Raw genomic sequence first — 20,324 nt, 5'->3', positions numbered from 1 at the left:
TTAGCCATCTTTTCCAAATAGCTAAATACAATAGTTATTTATGGCTGGAGACATTTGTTTCAAAATAGCCCAATGCAAAATTTGCAACATTGAAGCAAAACAACAAGATATTAGTTTGCAAGGAATCTTGCTGGCCTAGGAGATCGGCATTCCTGAATTATTATCATTTTATTATTGGAAAGAAAAGAGCTTTGCTTTTACAGAAAACAACCACCATGCAGTTTGGGCAGAGAGCAATCACACCTCCAGATGGATGGAGAAAAAGAGGGAGGGAGGATGGGAGAGAGGGTGAAGCTTGACTGCAAACCCAACCCAGCCTATGAAATGGAAACAACCGGTGCGTTTTCACCATAGGCTGAGGCTGGACAAGTAAATATGCATCTCCTTGATCTGTGCAGACAGATGCCACCAGGGAAGATGAAGCTCTCCCTCTGTGGCTGAACATGCTTGTGTGCCAGTCTGGTGGCTGTCAGGTGTAAATGCACTTCAGGTGTTCACAGCATTTCACTACCAAAGCAGACTGTAGGGTTAGCACTGTGTGTGTACCTCATTTAGGAGTGCTTCTGGCAATTTACAGGTAAGGAAAATATGGGTGCTAGGAAAAACAGGTCATAAAAAACCAAGACTATTTAAATATAAAATAAAATGTAGCAAAGAGCACTCTGTGGCCACAGTAAGTCCCTAAGGAATCATGAGACACTTCCTGACAGATCGCTGGTAAGCACAAACTATTTCTCCCTCCCTTAGACAGCTAACAGGATCCAGCCCTTCCCACCACTTAAAATTCAATACTGTAAGAGACTGCCGACTCCTCTGTACATCGGAAGCAATGGGGGAAGCGAACAAAGCTGCTTTACTTTCCTCTAATCTTTCTCCCTTGTGTGCCTGCACCAGATGGTGCCGAGCTGCAGGTTGGAGGGAGATAATAAACCCAGAGGAAAAAAAAATGGTAATATTAGGTTATAAAACAGCTGACCTTCAAATATGATGTCAGCTCCTGTTTAATTGATGGGACAGGTCCAGACAGACAGACGCATACACACTGGGATGTCCATATTCATCACCTTCCTTTCTAATATGGGAAGAAGCCATACGGCAGCACCATTAAAATGGTCTGTTCAAACTTTACAGGTGTGAGAATAAGCAGAGAAAAAGTCAGAGTCTCTGTTTATCTTGAGACAGGCAGACCCACTTGGGGAAAGCATTCTTGCTGAAAGTGGTTTTGCTTAAACCCCTGGTCCAGTATCACCAGTCTCTACTGATGATAGCCTGCCTTTCCCACTGTAAGCAAAGTGAAATAACCCCAGAGTTAGAGAGCACAGATCTTCCAGAAGAGGAAAATTATCAAATACAAGACGGTTTTAAGCTTCTGGCTATTCTGGTCCAGAGCTTTACTTCTAGCTGCCATCATTGCAAACACTGCTATGAACAGTGGTTTTAAACACCGCGTTGAGGACTGGGGTTATCCTGCCTTGGTCAAGTACAAGCTCTGGAAAACTCTGCCACAGCATACTGTAAAATTTTGCAGCCTTTTTTGATATGCTGATCTCAAACATTTCCCACCAGCCTAGTGTGACTAGGATGACTATTTTATATGACATCCAACTTCGGGATAAAGAAAGCAAAACACACTGAATAGTACTCCTGTTAATGGAAAGGAAAGCCCTGTGCTAGGCTACTGTGAGGAAGATGGAGCCACGTGAAACGCACAGGCCTGAGAGAGGGAAGCCCTGGGTGGCTCTCTGCTTCCCCTGCAAACACATGCAACACTGAAGAAGACATCTCCCTCTCCTTGGCAAGGAAGTCATTCCCTGCCCCACCTGCCTTTGCAAGTAGCTGAAAAGGGCTTTAAAACTATTAAGTGGTTTGAGAAACATTAGATTACGTTTTAGTGCTTTTAGTGCTCTCCAAGCAAAGGTGACAGACAACAGCCTCGGCTAGAAGAGTGTGCATCTCATGTCATACTCAAGGAAGCAGCCTGCATTGTACACTGAGTCACAGGACTTTATGGATATGTTTCACCAGTCTCAAGGGAAATCTATACAGAGGCTCCTAGCAGCCAGGGACAAAGCCACATTGAGTGACAACACTGAACAGTTCAGTATTTATTAGACAAGTACAAAAATAAAATAGCTTGCTGTAAGCAGCTCAGTGCTGAAACACTGAATTTCAGTTTTCTTGCTGCTTCAAAGAAGCTTCAATCAGGGAGGAACAAAGCCAAGAGCAGAGCCACTCAATCACTGTGTCCCAGTGGAGTGTCTGCACCCAGACACCAATACAAACATCCCTCGTTCACGTCACAGCCGTACCAGGTCTGCCTGGCTCTGCTCTCTAGAGCCAGACAAATGCCTGGACGTTGGCCAGCATACAGGTCCCTCACCAGACTACTGCTTGCTTGTCCTGTTAACAGCCCTGTAACTTGTTCTTGTCTTTCTCAGAAACCAAAGGTTGTCACAGGCTGCTGGCAGGGAAAATGCCTTCCTAAGAACTCAGAAATTTTGCACAGAGCTTGGAACTGGGACAGCAGTGATTTAACATCTACCATTAAAAGCAGTTTAAAGTTTAATGGTCAGAGCATAATAAATCCTATCCAGACATTTTCAGTTTGCAAGCCAGGCCATCAGCAGGGCAGAAATAGATTTGCTGCAAGGCAACCAGAAACGATTTTAAGTGTCTTTTGTAGAGAACACAAGCCCTGGATTGTCTCAAACCACAGCTTTGTCCAGCACCTAGATGAGAAAACACAGGGTCAGAAAAAGAGGTACTCGAGCAACCAATATTTGCCAGTTAAAATAGATGGGACCAAGAAATGAGGAATAAGGCAGAACAATGCTGAACTGTAGTGCAATACTGGAGCATTATCCTCCTTGGTGCAGAACAGAATAGCAACAACCCTAAAAATAACCTTACATTTTCCTCCAGAATCACACTGGGTTCTCATTTGGGTCCAGGTTGCTTCTTATACTGCACTTAGCATCTCAAATAGTTTGAATCACTGCCTAGTTATCAAGTGTGGCACTGAACGCCTGCATGTGTAGGAACTCTGCTAACAGAGTTTGGATGGTATTCCAAGATGCACTGTTGGGATCTTTCAGAGATGCTGGTCACGTGGTTGTTCTGCCATACTGAGGACACAAATTGCATTGCCTTCCTTTGTCAGCAGGTTTTCAAAGCAAATAGGAGGACCTTTTACTATCCACCAGAACCAGAGACAGGGACTAAGGAGTGCATTCCTTCACCCCTTATTACCCTTGTTACCTTTTTTTGCTAGAAAACAAACCCACAGACTCTGGCTGCCTTGCTGTGCGAGACACACACACAGCAAAGACACACAGGACACAAAGCTGTGGACAAAGCCAAGGAGGCGGTGGGGCCCGTATGACCAGGTTAGTTCCTGTCCTCCTCCCATACGGGTCAACAGCAGACCTCCCACATCCTCCAACAGGAGCAATTCAAGTAGCTGGAGGCTAAAGACAGGGTTGCTTTAGCATGGAGGGGACATCAAAAGAGAGAGGTTTGCATCAGTGATACCAGCTTCATCCTCCCACAGACCTTCTCCTCTTACCTCCTTAGATCAATTGCCCCTGTAATTTGGGGCAATATACCACCTCTTCAATATCCCAATCACTAAAGTTTTAATGCCTTAAAAACAAAGGGACTGGGAGATGGGATGGTGAAGGGACAGGGATGAAGTTGTGCTGTGCCAGGGAAGGGAAGAGGCCTCTCTCCAGCTCTCTGATGTTGGCTCCTGCTGTTCTAATGGAACCTTACCCGGGAAAATAAATCTTTAGTTAAAGAATGCTGCAAACAACAACAATGGGGCTTTATCGTGGCAATACCAACCCCACTGCAGCTTCTAAAGCTCTTGGTTGAACAGAGGGTGAGCAGCAGCAACCCCACACCATGCTGAAGTCCGCATTCCTAAAATTCCCCAGTGCATGCAGGCATGCTCAGAGAAGGCGGATTAGTGGCTCAGGGGTTATTAGCTGAGAGTTCAGGTTCAGATGTGCCATGGGACGGAGGTCAGGGCATGGATACAGCTCCTGGCCTTTCATTTGAAAATCTTCAAGTGTTCTCAGAGTAGCACCCTCAGTGTCCTCTCTCCACCCACTATTGCACAAAGCAATTTTTGCTTGTGTTCCTCCAGTCGTTAGAGCCTGAGTAAGTGCTGTAAGGTCTCTGGGGCCGGAGTGCAGGAGATCCACACTGCAGCAGCCTCCTGGGAGGTCTCACGAAAACAGCAGCAATCAGCTTCCACCCTACCCCCCTGATAACCACTACATCAGCGTGAGGGAGGAGGAGAGTGTTAATGCAGCAGGAATCAACAAGCCTGCTTGTTTCTTATTCCAAAGCGAAGACAAAGGTGGGGTTTGTTCAGCTAGGCAGTACAGCCAAGCCTTGCAAGGAAGGCAGGAAAAAATGTGGGTATTTTTGATTTTGGTTTGGACCGAGTCCCTTGAAACAGGATGGACATAGGCGTATTTTATAAAGGAAAGTAAAAAATTGGAAATGCAGAAGAAAAGTAGTTCTATGTGCTCTACACCTGTCCATTAACACTGCTCCTCTGGAGACAAAGGGGACTGGGAGGAGGGGACAAAACAGGGAAAAAAATCCAAAGCTTCAAGCTTATTTTATCCTAACTTCAGGACAAGAAGGAGTCACTAAACCTTTCTGAGTTTTAGACCAGAAAAGAAATGGAAACAAACATTTGATTTTTGGGTATATTTTAGAAAAAATACAGCACACCAACACTAAAAAAGCAGAGTTGAAATGTAGCAGGGAAGTCTGGACATAAAACAACAAAATATATGAGTGAAAGAAGGTCCCTAAATTCCCTATGCTTCCAGCATAGGAACACATATAGCAATTGGAGAAAATGAACTGTGAAGGTAGAGATTTAATTCCTACTGTTTGGTAGAAGTTCTCTGACAAATCAATTTGCTAGTCAAATCACACAATCCTTTTTTTTAAGCTATTCATTTGTAGTGTTTAATAGGAACATTTTCGGCCTTAGACTCGGAGCTGTATTTGGCAGATACAGTGCTAATAATATACTGTTAAAATATCTTGCTCCTTCAGCTGACCAACTCCCTTAAAATGTCTTATGGCAGAAGCTGATGTGCTGTTTGACCAGGAAATTACTTGTCTTAGAGACATCTTCACATACAACAGCAGCTCAGTCAGTCACTTTGAGTGACACCACCTAGCAATCTGCACATTAACTTCAAACAGAAAATGAGGATATCAAGGCCACTGAAAGAGAAATCATCACCTGCAAGAAACATGCTGTTCTTCTCCCATGCGCTGCCAGCTGAAGGGAAAGCTGTAGCAGGGTGAGAGTTTTGATCCCAAAATGCGCTGCTACCTCCCTGCATAAGTAGGTCACTAAGAGGCTAATGCTGCTCCTGTTCATACAACCATTTATATGAAAATTATAATCCACACTGTTCTTCCAGAATCAGTTTCAGGTCAAACCTGCAGGCATCACCTCCAAAAAAGAAAGTTACCAAAAGGTTAGACAAAGAGGCAATCTGGAAGTGCCACCACCTAGTTATAACTAAACCTCACGGATTAGAAAGAGGGTTATAACTACAAAGCATGCGGGCATTCTACAGCACCAGGCATCAGTTTATGAAGACTACCAAATAGTTATTTCCAAGGTAAACCACTAAACCCAGGTTATTATGTGACCTGATAAAAAAAAAGATGCTTATCTTCTAGTCACCCTAATGGAATGCTAAAAAGAGATGCTATTCTCACAAAGAAAAAGTAGAACCAATCCTGCCCAGCTCAAAGATACAGACAGAGATGCATCAAAGTCCCCCTCAACAGCTCTACACAGATACACAAAACGCCAAGACAGAAAGTGAGTGAAAGGCCAGACAAATTAGATTCATGCCAATGCATGTATTATTCCATGTTTGGGATTCAGGATTGTGAATGATAGGACATAATTCCTTTAATTGTCCTCAGAACACATCTCTTACCTGGCAATAGGCCTTCTGTTGGGCTTTCTCCTGCCCCAAAAGACAGATTGGTGCTCTAGCAGGTGCTGGATCTAGTGAAACATGGACCAAAGCCATCCACCAAGCATCCTCAATTCTCTTCAGCACATGGTCTGATGATCCAGCATAGTTAGAACTGACAGATGTTTATTCCCCTCCTGAGCCTTGAGGTCCACTGGAGATGGTGTTCCCCCAAGGCCTTATGCAAGCACAGAAAGACGCACTTAATGTATCAACATCTTTGCTAAGTCAGTAGCTTCTGAAACCACAAATCTGTTAACTATGGGTCTGCATATTTGTGGCACAGAACGTACAGGCAAGTCTCCTGCATAATTTTCTTAATAGTACCACGTATGACTTGGGAGTAGTCCAATTCCTGTGCAAACAGGGGTACATGCAAAGGCTTAAAAACTTCAGGAAGACACACTGTCCCTGTATAGAACATTCCTGCCAATAGCTCCAGTTAAGGGGAAAAAGAAAAGCCTTGTCCCAGCTGTAATGAAAGGTTCCCCTGGGCAGCAAGAAGAGTAGCTTTGCTCACAGAATATTTGCATCTCAGCTGAATTAGTTGAACACTCTGAAAATTGTGAAGTGGTATATAAACGCTAAGGTTTGTTATTTATTATTGTCTTGGTGCACAACAGCGGAAACTAGTGCCATTTACAGACGCAAATTAAGAACAACAGGAGGTCTATCGACATGCTGTGGGTCTGGGGATTTTGTTCATTTGTCTCCCCCACTCCTGTCTCCCTCAGACAGAAATCTCCTCCATAGGACTCCTACAATCCTTGCCAAGCAGGGCTGGCCTTGGCTCAGTGAAGCCTGTCACAGTGGAACAGCTCTGCTGGGAGGGGATGAGACCTCCACCTGCAAACCTAGGTTATATCACTTCTCAACAGCACTCTCCTACACTCCAAAGCACTGTCATCACTGCCCTTGAGCAGCAAATATTTTCCACCTAAATTATTTGTTTCAGCAAAGTAAGACAGAAAATAGAATAAAACAAAGGCACATACACGTTTCAAGGTAAAGAAAGGATTAGGTAAAAAAAGTTGAGAACTCAGAGTGACATACACTAGCACAATAGAGTGATTCATATACACAAGTGATGTCTTACAAGACTGGTCTCAGCATAAGAGCAGATTTTTAGACACCAATTTCTTTACCTGCATTGTTAAGAAGCAGCTTAGATAAAAAGATGATTCTAAACCTCCTGTCTGTAGCTTGGGTGAAGGAGTGAGAGGCATTATCTAGTTTTTTAAAGTAACTCAGGAGTGCCTTATGTTCCTAGAACCAGAATTTAGGTTTAAGAAGATCAAAATAACTTCTTTTTAACTTTGATTTTCCAGCAGCTCTGATAATGTGCAAATAGTTTTGCTAAGTGCTTACACAGAACTTATTAATCCCTCCCCAAGATAATTAAAATAACTGCACAGACATAGTCATTCTTGGATGTTACAAGCCTGTATCAAAGTAGTTATTTTCAGCATAACATTGCTGCCTCAACTGCATACTTTGCACATTCACAAAATGCACAGGATATTGGGAAAAATTGGGGTACAGAGTCAAGCTTTTACAGACAACTTAGCACATAAAACAAGCCTCTGACAGATGCTCAGTCAAATTGTAATAGCTCCTTTTTCTCAATACTGCACTTAGATGTGCATTACAGCTTGCACATTGGAAAAAAAAACAGGCATTTAATTCAGAAGGTGCAGCTTGTTCAGAGACATGCTGCACTTGCAGACTTGCATTCCTCTTATTTTCCTCAAGTTACTGATTGCTTAGCACATGGTTGCCCTACTGTCTATGAAATACAGACATTTCAGCAACTCAAGCTTTGAGGGCCTAATATCAAGGGGCCAATACCAATACCTGATCTGCTGTTCAGCACACTCTATGCAACTTTCAAAAGGCAAATTTCAGAGACAGAAGGCAACAGAGCCCCTGAAGTGTTGTTACAGTGACATTCCCTCCTCTATTTGCAGAGCTGCAAATTGTTTTATGAATACCATTCAACCAAAAGTTTAAAATAAACAGCAATTCACTGTCCGTGCTGGAACAGAAGCAAGCTCTGCTGGTTGTGTCACAAGGAATAACCACTGTTGAGTAGCTGTACAGCTATCCCTGTGTACAGATCTGCATCCATACCCAGGCTTGAGAATAATATATAACAAAGAGCAGTGGGTTTAGGCACCATTGAATCAATATAACCATGTTGCTCTTAATGCTGGCAAGGAAGACATGTATTTAGAAGGAGATTAGGGTATTCCCCCCCTCCTCTCAGGACAAGCCTTATTTCATTTGAATGCAGCCAATTAGCTCCTTTGTTTGCACTCAACTCCAGATTCCTCAGTGCACCAGGCAATGCTGTACAATCATATTCAAGAGTGGCAATGTACAAAAAAAGTTTACACGAATTGGTCGCAAAGTACCTACAAGAGCTTGCAAGCTCCTGCAAAATGCCCTCTAGAACAGGTTTCTGTTGCACTGAGCTAGGGACAGAGATTAGAGTTATCAGCTTTGACCCTCAGCAGGAATGTGTCACAAAGGATTAAATCATTATACCACGAAGTGTCAGGAAACGCAGCTTTCCTGCTGTTCTACCACTAAGTTATACATTAATTAGTGAGGTACAAAACAAACAAGAAATATCTCCAAGCATCTGCCTGTGGATCAGGCCCAGCCAGAGCTATTAACACAGGATTCATTTCCACGAGGAGTCACCCAAAGCATCACCAGCTCTTCAAGAGATCCATTAAAATGCAAAGAGTAGAAGTGCTGAATGGAAAAGCATAGAAGCTAATGGCAGTGTTTGTCTTAGCATTTTTGATAGCTGTTTAATACAACTCCTTCCTCACAACCTCAGCACCTGATTTTCTAAACAAGGTCATACATGCACCACTGAATAAAAACATCCTTCCTTGAGAGAGGTGCGGAGCAGTGTCAAAAGATCCTACAACATGAACGGGAGAGTTGAGATAAAACATTTTAAAAAAGAAAAAGCACATGGCCTAACAGACTATGCAGTAAAGCAAGAACCAACTTTATTATTTCTAGATTCAACTGCAAGTGTTCCCTAGCTACTCAGCAGTTCTGGACCAAATCTTTTATGAACTCTCACTCTGTGGGTGGAAGAAATTCTGCATGGTCTGACTGCAAGCCACAGTAGAGAAGATCTAAGCAGACCAATAACATCCCACACATAAACCTCTACTTTTCATCTAAATCATGACCTTAGAAAGGTGTCATTGGACAAAAAAAAAAAAATTATTCTCTGCCAATTCCTTATGGCTATCCCAGCAGGATTTCTAGCTTTGGGCATGTCTTGTATTTTTCCCTTGCTTTCTGTCCCAAACTGCTGCCTTCTACTGCTTGGCATTGCCTGACTCTGGCAAATTACATCAGCATGCAGATTGTGGCCAGGATGCATTCTTTAAACTAATTTGTCCCAATTTTGCTTTGGGATCCCTTCAGTATAAAATAAGATTACTTGTTAGAACCGCCTAACTGGGTCTGGTTGTAATCTCTCTCTCAGAGGCTGAATTGTACTTGATCTCGACGCCACTAGATCAACACCCACCGACAGAGCAACTATTTGCCTTCGCTATTTAAATACTTTCTGAAGCTAGACTCTCAAAACCAGACTTCCTTTTCCAGCTTCAATCTCAGAGGGTTACATGGTTAAACCACCCTGTCATGAAGAACAGCAACACCACAATGTTCCACTATTCTGGTACCACCCCACCTTTCACAGATTGCTGAAGCACAGGAGACGAGGAAGGCTTCTGGTAGTACCAAGGTCCCACTACGCATCATTATATTCAGAAACTTGCGCAGCTCTGTGTGAATTTGGGGACAGCTCAGAATGGAACATAGGTCTAGGGTGTCCTGACTCAGTGTTTTACCTACAGAGTGATTTTCTTAGGGTGAAATGGATGCCACCCACCTCCTGTTGTACAAGCTGAAGCCACCCAGTGCTGTGCAAACTTCTGCCCACAGCCCTAAACATGAGTGGGTGGAAGTAGCTACCACTGCTGTTTCAAAGACACGGATATTATGAACCTTAAAGTAATTAATCACCCCCACTCAGTGGTATGCAAATTGTACTTTTGACACCAGCATGCTCATAACAAAATGCATTAACAACCTTCGAATTAAATGCTTTAAATTAGATTAAAATCATACTGTCTGACAAATTAAATAAAATATAATGCATTAAAAGGATTGTTCTAAGTTCCTTAGCATCAAGCGTTTATAAAAAGCTCAAAAGTCAAATATGTTGGGGAGAAGGGAATCTATTTTCCTCAAACTATATGCTACGGCACATGTTGATTCCCTTACAACAAGAAAGTCACTGAAATAGTTCTTTGAAAGAACTGCAGAAAGTTTATCTAATGCAGGAGTACATGATTCGGGGGCCTGTCAGGTTGGCTGAAGTACTAAGGCGCAGATTAATCCACTCAGTCCAGGACAATTGCTATTTGCAGTAAAAGGAAATGCAACAGAATGGTAGAAATGAAAGCAAACAGTGGAGGTCTCTTTATTAAAGAGAGCAAAATCCATAGCAGCATCTGTCAATTGGAACATCAGCTGCTGCTGAAAGATTTATTTTGAATGTCTCACAAGCTGCCTTCCAGTTGCATTAGCAAAAAAAGAAGCCAACCCTCATATTTTTGTTAGTCAGACAGCAAGACAGGTTTGTGCTAACAGAAGTCATAAACCTTCATTGGATATAAAATCCATAGTCAGGATGGGGATCCTATGAAGTACGGTTGCAAGTTCCAATAAAGCTATAGTTCAGTCTCCTGAACTCACATCACACTACTAGTGATCAGAACAAGACTTGGGCAAATAACTTGAGACATCCACCTAAAGGTCATTTTTCAGCCCTTTCACCCTTGCACCCACACAGGCACACTCCTCTTTTCTCAATAAGGGAAAGTTCTGTGAGTGTAACATCCAAAGCTGCCTTCTGCCGTAGCTCCCATGATAGGTCCCCTGCTTTTCCGAGGAAAAAAGCAGGGCAGATACCCTTCTTTGCTTCCCCAGAACTCCATCTACTCTACTGCTTGTTTCATACCCCAAAGACAGGCAAATTAAAGAAAGTCTAAATGTAATATAGTATGTTGTGCAGATGAATGGACTGTTACTCTCAGGGAATTTTATCTCCTTGTTCAGAGGATAGCAGGGAAAGCTACCGATGAGCAGAATTAACGGTTTTCTTTTAGGATATGGAACTTAACCTATACCAGCTGTAAGCTGCTAAAGGAAAACCTGGCTCAGGAGGTATGTCACCCTACATAATGCATTCAATTCTTAAGCCTCTCTTTTCATAGAAAATGAGCTACAGCTCTTGCTTCTCAAGTTAGTTTCATACACTAGCATCACCCAGCCATAGGTAATGGACTCAATGGCGGGTCATTTTTCTTAGACTCAAAAAGAGTTGAGAGGTCTATGCCAGAGCCTCTACTTGTAGCTGCCACCACAGGGTCTCACGCAGACATGCCTGGACGTGCAGTTGTCATTTCAATCGCTGTTCACAGCATCATGCTGAAGCAGCCCTGGCAACTGAAGCCCCCTTGACTGGAGGTGAGAGTTAATCTCTCGGCCTTAACCACATTTCTTCCGGGCACTTTCTCACCTAACCAATCTTGCAGAGTACAAACAACTAGGTTCTGAACTGGACAGAGAAAGGAACACAGGGAAGGGTTTCAGAGATGTGCCTGGGAAAACAATCTTTGCAGCAAAAGGACTGGGACATACACAGGGGCAAGAGTGTACATGTCAAGGCCCAAGAAAAGATGCAAAAGTTTTAGCTGTACAGGAGATAGTTAAAGCCAGCAGGAACCTGGCATTTGTCAAATAAAAATTAAGAAAGACAATCCCAACTATCGAAAAAACTTGCACAGCTTGGAGATTCCCTTTGAGAAGTCCAGGCAGGACTGCTACATCCTGAGTCTCCTCTAGACTGGACTCTGCCTATGGGCTGCTCTGGGTCTCCAAGTACACAACCATCTTATAAATTAACCAAAGCTATAATAAAACATGTCCTCCAGCCTTCCTGAGCAATGTTGTATTTGCATTTAATTTAGCTCACCTATAAAAATAGGCAGCTGCCTAAAAGAAAGTTGAACAACTGGTTTCTGACTAGAATTGCTCCGAATGTTTTAGCATTCATGCAAAGTCATGTGGAAGAAAAAAGGAAAAGTCAAAACCCAACAACTCACGTATCCTGGTTACCATCCTCCACTATAATTATAAAATTGCCCTTAAAACATAATTGCATAATTGGACTTGGCAAGTATTCACCCAAATCTTTTACAAATATTTCCACAGACTGAAGGAACAGGCAGTGGGCAGTCTGACAAGCCTGCCATGAGAATTTGTGCCCTTAGGACATGTTCCTAGCTATTACACTAAATACTTTGAATCACAGCCTAATGTTTCAAAACAGTAGTTGAGCAAGTGAAGTACCAGCATCTTAAAACCAATTGAGAGAAAGATTTTCAAGCTATTTTCACTGCACATATGGAGCAGCAATCTCTTTGAACAAAGAGACAGAGGAGGTTACCGATCCTTTTTAACTAGTGTCCTGGTTTCAGCTGGGATAGAGTTAATTTTCTTCCTAGCAGCTGGTACAGTGCTGTGTTTTGGATTTAGCATGAGAATAATGTTGATAACACACGGATGTTTTAGTTGTTGCTAAGCAGTGCTTACACTAAGTCAAGGACTTTTCAGCTTCCCATGCTCTACCGACTGAGAAGGCTGGAGGTGCACAAGAAGCTGGGAGGGGGCACAGCCAAACTGGCCAAAGGGACATTCCATACCGTGGGACGTCACGCTCAGTACATAAACTGGGGAAAGCTGGCCGGGGAGCTGCTACTCGGGGACTGGCTGGGCATCGGTCAGCGGGTGGTGAGCAATTGCATTGTGCATCACTTGCTTTGTATATCCTTTTATCATCATCATTATTATTATTATTATTATTACTACTACTACTATTACTCTTTTATTTTATTTCAATTATTAAACTGTTCTTACATCTACCCACCAGGGTTTTTTTTACTTTTACTCTTCCAATTCTCTCCCCCATCCCACCAGGGGCAGGGAATGAGCGAGCAGCTGTGTGGTGCTCAGTTGCCAGCTGGGGTTAAACCACAACAACTAGTTACATAGAGAGAATACCCAGTTAGATAAAATTGGTTGACTTCTGGTAGCTACAACCAAATAGAAGCTGCCAATGCCTTGCTAGGGTTACTTTACCAGCATAGCACCCTGTCCCTTAAGAAAAAAACAACACAAAACCCCCACAACCTCAAATGCAAATACAGAAACATGTGGCCTGCAGGGAAAGGAGACCCAACAGAAGCCAGAAATGAAATCTGCAATACAGTAAGGTTGTTTTTAACAGCTGTGCATTATGCATTCAGCAGCACAGGGAATGCCAGCAGGAAGCCTTTATTAACATAGGCCTCAGAGTACAGTGTGCTCCTATCATGATTGGCCTCTCTTGAGGAAAGGCGCACACACACAAAAGACTTAACCCTAGAGAGATCACTCCAATCCTGTTGCTATTTCATCAGCTCGACACCACAACAGAAACCAGAGAATTTCTGTGACGTATCATAGACAAACAGGTAACACTTCCAACAATGCCTGAAATCTAATCTACAATAGAAGGTTTCATCAGCAAGTTACACCAGGTGGGGAGAGAGAAAAAATGCCACACAAACCCACACAACAGAGTCACACTGCCAATGTCGTTCTGCTATATAGACCTCGGGTACAGGGGAGGACCGTGAAACGCTTCTCTTGTAGAAGATGCTAATAAAAGCAAGCTGTTGTCAGGACACCTGTGTTCTCAGCACAGCAATCTGCACCTCCACTGCACATATTTTAGGGGCCTGTCAGTCCAAGAAACAGCTGGAAGCCTTGCTACAGATGCAGGAGCCCAGCAGGGTAACTCACTCCATTTGGGAAGCTGGTATTGGCAGCAGAAATCTTTTGCTGATGCCAGCTCTGCTTCCACTATGAGACTTGTCTCTATCACAAACACTTGTTAGCACACCCAGCTCAGCACCAGTCCAACACCAGAGAAAAGGGAAATGCTCTCAGGATAGGCTCACCATCTCTCCTGTATCAGGTGCTGATACAAGCTCTCTAGAGGCCTTGTCAACAGCTCTAAGTTGCAGCTGGCTGCAAATCCTCAAAGTGTGGCCTGTCCTGGTGGGCAGCTCCAGTCCTCTCCTGCTGAAGTGAGATGCAACCACTGAAGTGACAAAAAGGCCTTATAAAAAAAAAAAAGGCCACTTTAGCACCAATTTAAACCAGTCCTTCCCCTGATTTGGGGGAGAGAGGGCAATGAGAGGAAAGAGAATGGCATGAAACGTCCTGAGCATCCCTCTTCTGACTCTACAGAGAAGAAAAAGTCTCATGATAGGAAAGGGAAATAAAATACCAACCTGAAGAGCTTGAAAACAGCTCTAGATGACTGAACGCCAGTGTGTGGAGGAAATAGCTCTATCGTCTCTATTTATTCATACCTCCTTGCTCTTTTCTTTTCTTCTCCTCTTGTTAAGAAGTAAAACACAAGAGTCAGTATCCCTAATAACATGATCTGGGTAGAGGTAGCAATAGCACTAGAAATTTCAAGGGGCTGCTTAATATGCAATGTTTGAGTTCCCAAGAGCATAATATACAGCTTTTTTTAAGCCTAGCACATCTACGCATTACAACACTTTAGGTGCTGAACAGAAAGAGACAGGTAGTGTTTATTAAAGAAGTTTCCTGGAAGTACTTGTACTGCAGGAACAATACTCTCTAGGCCAGATACCCCTAAAACGTTTTGTAGTATGAGTGCTATGCACCACAATAGCAGCAAGTGCTTTAAAAAGCAAAATATCATTGACTGTAATATCATCACTCGTTAAAAATACTCCTTTATCACTCTTTAAGCACAAAAAAAACCAAAACCGAGTCACAGGGAGAGAGAGTAATTAGCTCCTTTCACAACTGGCAGGCAGAGGCTTGGTGTCTCAGTCACTCCCAGCCAGCCCGCTGCCCAGAACACAAGACTGTCTTTTCTCCACTCTTTTTCTTGATTAATACAGCCTTCTCCTCCTTTGAAGCTCAGTTATACCTGTGTCAAAGAGACAAGTAATTATCAAGCACAGCTCGGTGTGAGTGCAGGAAGTTACCCAGCAAAGGCACCAAAAGACACCTGTTGTTTTAGTGTAGGGTGTTAGCAAGACCATATGGCCTTGCTAACTATGAATGGGATGCCCAGGAATTGCCCACATTCAGAAAATACTCACTTCCCCCACCAGATAGGTAGGTCATTTGCGGTCCTATTCTAATGCTTGGGGCACAACATTTTGGACAAAGGCATGACAAGCAGTACCTCTCCCTAATTGTATCATAGCCCAACTCTTGAGATCTCCCAGAATTCAGTCGCTAATAGTCAGAGCAAGACAACATAGATGAAAAAGAGCTAATATAAATAGAAAGCAAAGACCTGACCTAGAGGGCAAGCCATGCAGAGTACAAACATCTGAGAATCTGCACAAAGTCTCCTCACCTATCATTCATCCACCAATTACACACCAATGTAATTAAATCAGGAAAGCTACGTTTAATTTTCCTATCATCGCCCGATGAGATAAGAGCAGTACGTATGGGAGGGATCAGGCACAGGGGAAAGAGCTATTTATTAATAAGTTAAATCCTTTTAGATTTAAGAGCCTCTCTGGCTAAGAAGGGTCTGATCCACAAACACAACTTCTGGGTCTAATGCAGACAAATCAGACACCCCATCTCCAATCTGTCCTGGGCTTGGTCCTCAAGTCTCTTCTTTTATTCAGAAACAAGTCTCATTGAAAATTGCCAGGCATAACTTAAACAGAAATATAGCTTTTGTTTAAACCCCGTTTTTAGTCTATACATTTAAAACTGAAGAACACTCATCTCCCAGCCATTATATTAACAAAGACAGCCACGTTAATTTACATTATTTCTAAACAGCCTAAGGCTCCTTGTTTTCATGAACAACAAGGCATTAGGGTGCATTTGCAGAAATACAAGGCACGCTCCAGCCTGTTCTTCTGTCTTCCTACTATTGCCTTCTCCCGCACGAGGCAGGAAGAAATGCTGTGGTCCCTGTCCCCTGAAAAGACTAATAATGCTTAAACAGGATCATATAAAGCTTTCTCTACTTGCTAGCCACATACCCAAAACTGCTGCTCTGGCTGTTTTCTCTCCACTCTTCTCTGCTTCATCCCATCCAGCCCTGCTTCCTCAGCCAGTTATTTAAAGCCCTGATTGAAAAATGTATCAGGTCATAATAGTGGATGACTTCCACAGGATCAGGTTTTCAATAACAAAAATCCTACAGGCTTTGATGCAACCGTGGCTTCACTACCTCATTTTTTTTTAAACAGGAAGGGAAAAATATTTATAACAGCAACTATAAATATACGTGCTACTGACTTTTCAACTTGTTGTCCTTGTTCTCAAGCTAAATTTAGTCTGCTATATCCTGTCCAGCCTTTGGTGAAAAAGCAATACACACACAAAATTGTGCAAATCCCACAGCAGGCAATAATACTTATCCAGGTACCTTACAAGATAACCAGCTGGACAGGCAGGTTCTCATTCAGTGAGTGTAGGTATGTTCATGGCTATAGAGGAAGTGGTCTATTATAGTGATTACCCCCCGATACAGAAAATAATTATTATTGCAATAGGATAGCTCTGTGCTTCTGAATAAGAAAAATGATGTAGGTTATTCACAGTGTACGTGTAGACCATACACTTGGTTTGTGCCAAATGCATTTCGAGGGTGTATGTGCACCTCCGAGCTACAAAGAACCATTCACTGGCCACACCTGCTGTTTACCCATGTTCTTATTTTACATGCAAAAATATTTGAGATACTGATACAAACTTGGATGACTGATTTCAAGGTCCAACCTGCATGTTAAAGAGCATCCTTTCGTATCCTGAAGGCTCTCAATTCGTGTGAGTGATTTCTTAGTCAAAACAAGGTAAATATTTGTCAGGAACTGACCACCTAGAGAATCAGAGTTGTTAGTCATTCCACTGGTAATCTTAAGAAGCCTTAGTCATGCGGGAGCCCAGGTGATTTCTGCAAGGGCCAACACATGTTTCACCCTGGTTTAAGGATCCCTGCCCGCGATTCAAAGTTTCACACAGATTAGGACTCCCCCGCCACAATCTGACTTGCTCCACTCGCAGGAAGTTTTGCAACCTAAGCAAGAAACGCAGTTCAGAGGATGCTCCTGTACAACCATCAGCCGGTCTAAGAAACAAAATAAGCGGTCCAGAAAAAAAATATCTGCGTGTCCTATAGCATTGATAGCAGGGGGAAAAACAATAAGGGGTCGGGCTCGCCTCGCCTGCAGCCCTGCCGGCTCGGCGTGTTTCTCCGGCATCCGCCAGCTCTGCGACCCAGCCTTTCCTCTGTGCTTATAAATACATCGCTGCTAAAGGCTAGGTGGATAGGATAGGAAAAAATAGTTTCTTGAGGGCGAGACCCGCCCTGCGGCCGAAGACTGCCAGCCCGGTGCGCCCGCGGCGCCGGGAAAGGGTCCGCCGGTGCCGCACCGTCGGGGAGCCCTGCCCCGGGGTCCCCGGCCGGCACCGCCACTGCGCCCGCCCCGCACGGTCCCTGCCCTACCCAGCATGGAGAAGATGAAGTCCTTCGCCGTGTGGATCTCCAGCGCTCGCTGGTCGTCGTACTCCCTCTGGTCGTGTTTGGTGAATTCCTGGATGAGTTTATTCAATTCCTCCACCCTGGCTCCCGATCGGAAATCCAGCTCCGGGAAGGGAGGCTTGCTGTTGGTGCCGGCGGACCCTGCCTTGCTGGCGAGAGGCGCCGCCATCTTCATGCAAAAAAAAAAAAAAAAAAAAAAAAAAGGAAAGAAAGGGAGCGGGGGGGGGGGCGGGAAGGAGGGGTTTGCAATGGAAGAATGCAAGCGGCGCCGCAGAGCAGCGGCAAGCCCGGGCGCGGAGGCTGCCTGCGCGGCGCGGAGCGGAGCGGGGCCCGGGAGGCGCGGAGCGGCGCCGGGCGCCGCGATCAACAAGCGGCCGCGCCGGCTGAGCCCCCGCCCGCGCCGCGCCCGCCCGCGGCACCGCGGAGCCGCCCGCCCGCCGCCGCGCTGGGGGGGCCGGGCCGGAGCGGAGCGGAGCGGCGCGGCGCGGGGGCCGCCTGCTGCCGGGGCCGGGGGCCGCGGGGGGGCTTGCTCCTCTGCCGGCGTCACCGCGGGCGGGTGCTGAGGCTGGAGCCAGACCTCCGGCGAGGCATAAAATTCCTTTTTTTTTTTTTTTTTTAATTTAAATTCAATTTTAAACTTCAGCAAAAGCCTTGTCCTGCAAGTGGATTAATAACCGGCTGGGAACTCTGCTCCTCCCACATGTTCCCGAGGCATGCTGCGTTTATTCCTTTTTTGCTCCATAAGGCATCCTGAAGATTGTTTGGGGTTTTTTTAATATGTATATATATGAAGTAATTTTATCATATGCCTTAGAAGCAATGACCAAGATAAAGTATCCTCACTGCTGCACTTGAGACCAGCCCTGCCTAGAAGCTCCTGGGAGCTACATAGACAAAGGGTAGGAAGGGAGATGGGATCTCAGAAGACTTGCCTGAGGTGAAGCAGCCTGTGGCAAGGAGCCCAGACCTCTGGTCTCCATCCATTCCCCCATCATCAAGACTACATGCTTTTCTTCTGTATGTATTTTTAATGCCTTCTAACTTTTCAGCCTGGAGTGATTTTCTCCCTCTAGCCTGATCTTCTGTGCCTTGTCCCATCATTGAACATATATAGCACAATCCATTACGTACCATAGTGCATCCACTGGAAGAACTGTCTGTCTTCCTCCCCAGGGAGCATACAAATATATTGTGTTAGCCTTCTACAGGGCATTTCAGATGCTATGGCACTGATGCAAACTGCTTGGATATGTATTATCCTCTCAAGATTCTTGGCAGGAAACAAAGCTTTCAGCTCAGTCCCAGACTACGGTAAAATGTGTCTACCAAAATTAGGCATGAGGCATGTGTGAAGAGGTTATGGGCTGGTTTCCCTGATGCATAGTAAACACAGATGCCAGTGTGTAGACCTGAGCTCAGGGATGTGGCTTGGTTCCTCTGGATGACTAATCTTGATCAGAAATGGGAGTTCAGCACCTCTTGCAGTGGGACCTTATCTGAAGCAAGAATGAAAATCAAGGGTAGGTTTGGACCCTGTAACAGAAACCACAGCCTATTCAAATGAGAACGGGTGCTGCCTCTGGCTTTGTCCTGTAACTACTTACACAGCTTCTGAGGGCACTGATATGCTCATTATCTAAGAAATGATGTCCCAAAGGTAAAGGTAGGGTGGCGTGTGTGTGCATACACATGCCTTCTGCGGTGTACACAGGCCCTATTGTGTTCAGATACTGCTCACAGCCGACTGACACACATCGACTCCATTCACCATCTGAGCCTTGGTGATCAGCTGCATTGCCACATGAACCTCTGGTCAGCACCATGTTTGACTTTGACCAAGCACCTTTCCTTCATCTCCCTCCCCAGCAAAGCCTACAAATAAAAACAAATCACTGATAGCATTAACATAATGCGGGATCTGACCTGCAGAAGAGCAGTCAGCAGTGCTCAGTGTTGGTGTCCTGCCCTGCAGGATTAGTTCTGCTAACCGGGCTCAACCCATGCCCTCCCATGCTAGCGTGCTGTGGTCACTGCCTGTCTGAGCACTCGGGACCTCTTGCCTCCTGCCCCTCCCAGGGTTTGAGAGCCCTGTTGCTATTTCTCTGCAGTGTGTTTTTGTCTGGGGTGACAATCTCCTACAGGCGGACAGCTCCCTCTTGTGATAACACCGCTCCCACAGAAGTCACAGTAGCTCCTGAACCCCAAACCATTTCAAGACCTGTTTTGCCCCATCCATCTCTGAACATCTGTAAGTCCCCTGTGTGTCTGCCATAACCATTTCTAGTTGTGTGGGTATCCTTGTTTCACTTTTGCGTGGTGCAAACTACTAGCAGCTATGATGTATGCATCGCTGGAACCACTTGGCGAAGTAGCTGGATGTTTTGATATGAGCTACACTTTTCATCCCCAACTCTCTTGCCTCATCGTTTTCACGCTGATGTTCTCCACAGGCTTCATGGACTGAGTAGCTTTCTTTCCTAACCATATCTTATTTGCTGCAACATATTTCAATACTGGGACTTCCAGTAGTTTCTTCATGAGCATTTTGTCTCAGATTCTGTCTTTCAGTGGGTCTCCAAATGGTC

General features: G+C 44.4%; 1 protein-coding gene across 1 annotated transcript in view; it reads right to left on the bottom strand.

Moving 5' to 3' along the window:
• MB21D2 (Mab-21 domain containing 2) overlaps nucleotides 1–17,914 on the bottom strand; it is a 62,560-nt gene extending 44,646 nt beyond the window's left edge. Inside the window, exon 1 of the mRNA XM_076341079.1 lies at nucleotides 17,704–17,914. Within this exon, the coding sequence (XP_076197194.1) occupies nucleotides 17,704–17,914 (211 nt within the window). The remainder of the gene's footprint in view (nucleotides 1–17,703) is intronic.
• Nucleotides 17,915–20,324: the final 2,410 nt, after the last annotated feature.

The sequence above is a fragment of the Aptenodytes patagonicus genome, chromosome 6 (genome assembly GCF_965638725.1).
Source record: "Aptenodytes patagonicus chromosome 6, bAptPat1.pri.cur, whole genome shotgun sequence".
Classification (NCBI taxonomy): Eukaryota; Metazoa; Chordata; class Aves; order Sphenisciformes; family Spheniscidae; genus Aptenodytes; species Aptenodytes patagonicus.
This window is presented reverse-complemented; position numbering and strand designations above follow the sequence as displayed.